The sequence below is a fragment of the Belonocnema kinseyi genome, chromosome 10 (assembly GCF_010883055.1).
Source record: "Belonocnema kinseyi isolate 2016_QV_RU_SX_M_011 chromosome 10, B_treatae_v1, whole genome shotgun sequence".
NCBI lineage: Eukaryota > Metazoa > Arthropoda > Insecta > Hymenoptera > Cynipidae > Belonocnema > Belonocnema kinseyi.
The window spans coordinates 10,654,730-10,660,830 of NC_046666.1; the positions used below are offsets into that span (position 1 = coordinate 10,654,730).

The window sequence follows — 6,101 nt, forward strand, 5'->3', positions numbered from 1 at the left end:
ACACTTTTTTTAAATTTGCACGTCGTATTAGGTGAACGAGTAGACTTTGTCCTGACCGCAAATCAGAAGCCGGGTTCCTACTGGATTCAACTTCGCGGATTGAGAGAATGTGCAGACAAAAAAATTCACCAACTTGCAATTCTCTCCTATGTAGGAACTTCTAAAACGCTGCGTTCACGAGCTCCAACTTTCGAAAAACAACTACCTGAAGGAAGAGTAAATATTTAGATTTTCAAATTTAACTTTCGATTTATGGTGGGGGGAAGCAACTCTTAAGAATGCGGTCCAATGGTGGTGGATTAAACTGGATTATAGCGGATTACCCTGAATTACCTCTAAACAAAGATTTAATGAAGAACGCATAATATTACTTCAGAATATTACAAGTTTGTCACACTAGTGCCCCGCTTTACTGGGAGTTTCGAAGGTACCCTTTATGTCCTTCACGGTAAATCGGGATTCTCCAAAACGTTCTTTTTCTTCATTGTGGCTTCTTATAGTGTTGAACCATAAACTACTCAACTACGCTGACCTTGCAAGCGTCACTCTTTCGCCCCCTTGGACCACCTTATCCGATATATCGAGATCCGGTAAATCGGGACTCCAGTGTATTTATCCATTACATGGAGGAGTAAAAATCAAAATCAAAATTCCGAAGGATGTACCTTCTCTATTTAAGAATTTAAGGAATTTTGAGTTTCTTTCTCTGAACTTTATTAAATAACCCCTTTATTTTATAGGTTCACAATCCAGCAGATGGTAAATGTGATAAAATAAGGTCAAACGCAATCTGTGTCAATCAGTTTAAATCCAGAAATGTTGTAGACTCCAGACTAACTAGTGGAGAACCTGATGAAAGATTAATTTTACCATTTAATATTTATGAGTTCAGCCAGGATATCAAAAGCTTTTTCGTTCCCGGCACCTATAAAACTTTTTTCCGTGAGTACAAGCCATTAACGAGCAGCTATGGGAAATAAAATAAGGGCTTCCATAGGGTCCTAACCCTAATTTTTATGACTTTGCAGCAGAGCTAAAAAAACATTTTCGAAAATCAAATTTTCCATATAACCAAAAGATCGAAAGTACTTTCAAGACAAATTAGTGCTAAACAAACTGAAAAACCGGCATCTATTCCGGCGTCGTATCCTAATAGGATCTGGTGCCGGAACCGCAGTCGAAAACCGAGCCGAAATCGGCGTCGGCATCGGTGCAGGAACCGTTGTCGGAATTCAAGACTGGACCTTTTTAGAATCTGACGCCGTACGAGGTACGGGTTCGGTTTTAAATTCCGACAACGGTTCCGACATTGCGGACTTTCAATACGGTTCGGACGCGAGGTCTTTTCAGGTTATGACGCCGGATTCTAATAGGATACGAAATCGGATCTGTCGCTGGTTTTTTCAGCAGGAAAAAGATTTAAAAAAGGTTTAATTAAAAACTATTGTTTAATTTCGAATAATAGAAGGGGGGAGGTTTTTTCTAACGAGGAGCACAATTTCTCAAATTTGACGGATCATTAAAAATCCGGTTTTCAATTTAAAAACAAGTGAGGATATACTTTTCGTTCTAAAGCTTTTCAGCTGTCATTAGGTTTTCAGCTTGATGCGACTTAGAATGCGCATAGAATCCTAAGCGCAAATTCACAGTTTGGCCTTTATGGCATCCTAACCGTTCGTTTAAATCATTCCTTTACTGTATTTTATCAAAATTTAGAATAACCTAAAATTTTTTCAAAACATATTTAGAAGTTTTGAAAAGATTTGGAAGTCAATGAAATCTTGAAAATATTTTATATAATTTTTTGAAGATGCGTTTTTCTGAAGGTTTGCAAATTTCTAAGGTTTTGAAATTTTTTTAAGAGTTTAAAGGAATTTTTTAAGATTCCTGGGAAAATTTTTGATAATTTTTTCGATATATTTAAAATAAAAATTGGAAACCATTTCAAAGTATTCCTTAAGACGATTATTTAATTTAGCAAGATTACAACATCTTAGTCAAAAATGGATTAAGTTTTAGAGATATTTAGATTTTTTTGAATATTCGAAAATTATTCAAAACTGTAGAAAAATTCTAATCATTTTAAAAGATATTTGAAAGTTTTGATAAAATTTCAGACATGATTTAAGATTTGAACAGATTTCAAAAAGTTTCAAGAAAAATGTACTTTTTTTAAGATTTTGAAATAAAGTTTGGAAGTTTGTTTGGAGGATTTTGAGAGGTTTCAATAAATCAATAATTTGCTTTAAAATTCCTTCGAAAATTGAAAATATCTTTTTCTTAAATTAATTTAAAGAGAATATTTGAAAAGATATTAAAGCATTTTAAAAGATTTCCAAAAATAGCATCTGAGAGAGTCAAAGGCAATTTTTTTAATTTTTGGAAACTTCAATAACATTTTAAAAAAACATATAATCATTTTAAAAGATGTTCAAAAATTTTGAAAATATTCAAAAATAATATAAATCTTAAAAAGATTTCAAAAAAGATGAACAAAATATAGATTGTTGAAGATATGGAAAAGAAGATAAACTTTTCAAAGTATCTTTAAAATTTTCTATATTCTTTCTCATGGAGAAATCTAATTTAGGCTCCAATTTAATTGTAAGTTTTCAAAAAATTTAAAAAAATAAATAATTCGACATTTTTACTTTACATTAAAAGTTGTTATTACTTTATTATTATTACTAAAAGAATAATGATAGTTACTTTGAAAAAAGTCACTAACAAAAAATCACATTTTGAAACGTTAATAATAATAGACTGGCCGTTTTAATAGAGGGTAATTTTTTTTGGCAATTTGCTGGTTCATTTCAGATTCACAAAAATTTTTCACGATTATTCAAATCAAAAAATTCAAGCTCTTAGCGCTTGAATTTTTAATTTGTAATAATGAAGACTGAACTGCAAATTAAAAAACTGAAAGTGGATCTACTTAACAGATTCAGGATCGTCTTTTAAAATCAATTATTGCTCAATTTTTGATACGACTTTAATCTTTTATTGTTCGAGTCTCAAAACAGAATCTAAAATTTATGCTTAAAAATAAAAACCTGTGTAAAATAGATGTTATTGACATGTGAACCCGTCTACTTGAGTCGAAACCGAACCCTTGCAGGGTCCGCTATTTTTGCGACGGGTAAAATTTGAGCTTCACACTGCCCGGTGTTGTGGTGGCCAAACAATGGCCAACGGAATATTTCAAGTGGTGAATAGATGTATAGGCTGCGTTCTAACTGCAAATTCCTACCTTACCGATATCGAGAAGCTTCCACCTGTAGTGGTGCGTGTCCGTGCTAAGCTTCGAGAACATTCTTGAAGATTTGCACGGACACGAACCACTACAGGTGAAAACTTCTTGATGTCGGTAAGGTAGGAATTTGCACTTAGAACGCATCCTATACACCTACTGTGGTTGGATAGATTGTTCTACTAAAAATGTGTACTATTGGCTGTAAAAAAATTAATTCGGAATTTTGTAACTGTAGTGATGAAGGATTTCAATTTTTATGTTAACAGAGTCACCATCTACAGCTGCTTCTGCAGGTACTATAAATTATATAGCATACACACCTCCTAAAATGCCTCTAATTTCTCAATATCCTGGTCCGGAAGATACCTGCAATAGTAATCGAAATACTGAAAATTGTGATGACATTTGCTATTGTACCCATGTTATTGACATAAAAAAAGATTCAGTGGTTGAAGTCATTATATATGACGAATGTGAGTATAAGTATGGCCCATGCTTTATTTTTTTCTTAAATGGCACCCCTACCAACTGTTCCTTTTAGTGTCAAAATGACACCAGATTTTTTGGCAAAATTAAAAAAAAGTCAGTTTCTGTAAATTAAATATTTATTTCATTTAAATAGTGGTATAGTTTCTGTACGCTTAGAAATAAGGTTCTTTTTCCAGTCACTTTTTTTCTAAAATCTGTAAAATCTCTTGGAAATATATTTCAAAAGATTCCAAGACATTTTCAAGAGATTTAAAAAATGTCAAGGGATTTCTAAAGATTTGAAATATTTTATGGTATTTTAAGATTCCAAGGCGTTTTCAAGAGACTTTAAAAATATTAAGGGATTTTTAAGAATTTGAAATATTTATGGATGATTTAAAAGATTCCAAGGTACTTACAAGAGATTTGTGAAATCTCAGGGAATTTTTAAGCCCTTAAAATATTTTAGGGCGTTTTAAAATATCCCAATGCATTTTCAAGATATTTAAAAAATGTTAATGTATTTCTAAGGATTTAAAATATTGCGGGGTATTTTAAAATATTTCAAGGAATTTTTAATAGACTTCAAAAACTGGAAGGGATATCCAAGGATTCAAAAGTCTTTAAGGATATTTTTAAAAATTTCCAGGAATTTTCAAAGGCTCCAAAAAGTTTAAGGAAATTTTGAAAAATTTCCAAATATTTTGGATAATTTAGGCCATCTGGAAAGATTTGAAATAGTTTTTAATAGATTTCAATTAACTTGATGAAACTCCAAAGGATTTTAAAGACTTTGCGGAATTTGAAAAAAAATCATACGGTTGTAAAGAACTTCCCGAATTTCTGAAGATTTTAATTATTATACGGGACTTTACAAGATCTCGAGGTATTTAAATTATTTTGCCAGGATTTCAAAAAATATCATTTGATTTCATTGATTAATGAAAATTCCATTAACGAAATTTTATAATATTATAATATATTTCAAAAATTTTAAGGAATTTCGTAGGATTTTAAATATTTTCAAATATGTTTCCAATTCATTTGAATTCATTTACAATTCATCACGAATTCCTATTAATACATCCTGATTTATTAGACATTCTTTATAATTCTCTTTATTTTTTTATTAACTTGAATTTTTCTAAATTTACTTAAATCAATGGATTTTTTCAGTTTTTGTTTTATTCTACTGATTTAATATAAGTTATATTAACTCACCTTGAATTCTTAGGCATTTCACCAAATCTTTTTTAATTCCCGTGAATTTTCTCAACTTTTTTTTAATTTGTGGAATTCAATGTATCTTACATATTTTTGCATACTTTTCAATTCACTTGATTTTTTTAACTCACCTTCAATTGTTATAGATTTCAAAATTCTTTTCATCTCCTTTAAATTCACTTCAATTTTACTACGATCAACGGAATTTTCTTTATTTGACCATTTTTTCAATTTACTTGAAATCTTTTGAAAATAATATAAATTGATTCCAAGATTTGAGAATCGAACGGTTTTGATTTTTTTTATTTCAAAAGAAAATTAGTCAATATAAGTCAGTTTTTTCAAGTAAATTAATCTAACAACCCTAAAAGGACAATAATAGTAATAATTAGAGTAAACTTAAATTAAATATTTGGCATAATTTAAAAGAATAATTTAAGCGTACCCAAAAATAACTTTGTAGAATAAAATGCTAATTTTGGTTTTTGAAAAATCTGAGTGATATGCAAGGAGTACATTCAATCCTGCAGAAGTAAAAAAATCGATTATAAGCGATTATGTAAACAAAATAAGGATTTCGTTTTTTTTTTTAAGTCGGTCTGGTGACCCCTACGTATTTTCTTAAATTCTGTCAAAGCTCTGATGCATTTCATATAAAGGTGTATATTGTACGCACCCCGATGAAATTACTCAAACAGTGGTTGTTTAAATAAAATGATCCTTTCAATTACAAAAATGGACCAATTAAATATATTTTTTTAAATCTTTTTTTTTTAATTCTTCCAAACATCAAGTTTCATTTCGACACCAAAGAAACATTTTTAGTGGTGCCATTTAAGAAAAAAAAATCCTTCTTTCATGACTATAAAATTTGAGTTTGTTCCTGAATTCTATTAAGCTCATTGAAATCTATCGACAACTTTAAAAAAAGCGAAATTTCTGGAAATTTGAAGCTTTAAATACCTTAAAAAAATTCAATATTAAGAATGGATAAAATGTTTGTTTTTTTTAACTAATGTGTTCTTATAGATCCTATGAAACTTTTAACGCATCCATTTCACTTGCATGGATATGCTTTCACGGTCTTAAAAATTGGACCCAAGCAAACTAGTCGAAATATTTCTCGAAGTGATATAAACACGATTATGAAAGACCA

At 30.0% G+C, this 6,101-nt stretch overlaps 1 protein-coding gene across 1 annotated transcript in view; it reads left to right on the forward strand.

Annotated features, from left to right (window-relative positions):
- Positions 1-6,101, forward strand: part of LOC117181019 — an 83,324-nt gene that overhangs the window by 75,567 nt on the left and 1,656 nt on the right. Inside the window, exons 20-23 of the mRNA XM_033373588.1 lie at positions 32-216; positions 741-942; positions 3,520-3,726; positions 5,975-6,096. Coding sequence (XP_033229479.1) covers positions 32-216; positions 741-942; positions 3,520-3,726; positions 5,975-6,096 — 716 coding nt within the window. The remainder of the gene's footprint in view (positions 1-31; positions 217-740; positions 943-3,519; positions 3,727-5,974; positions 6,097-6,101) is intronic.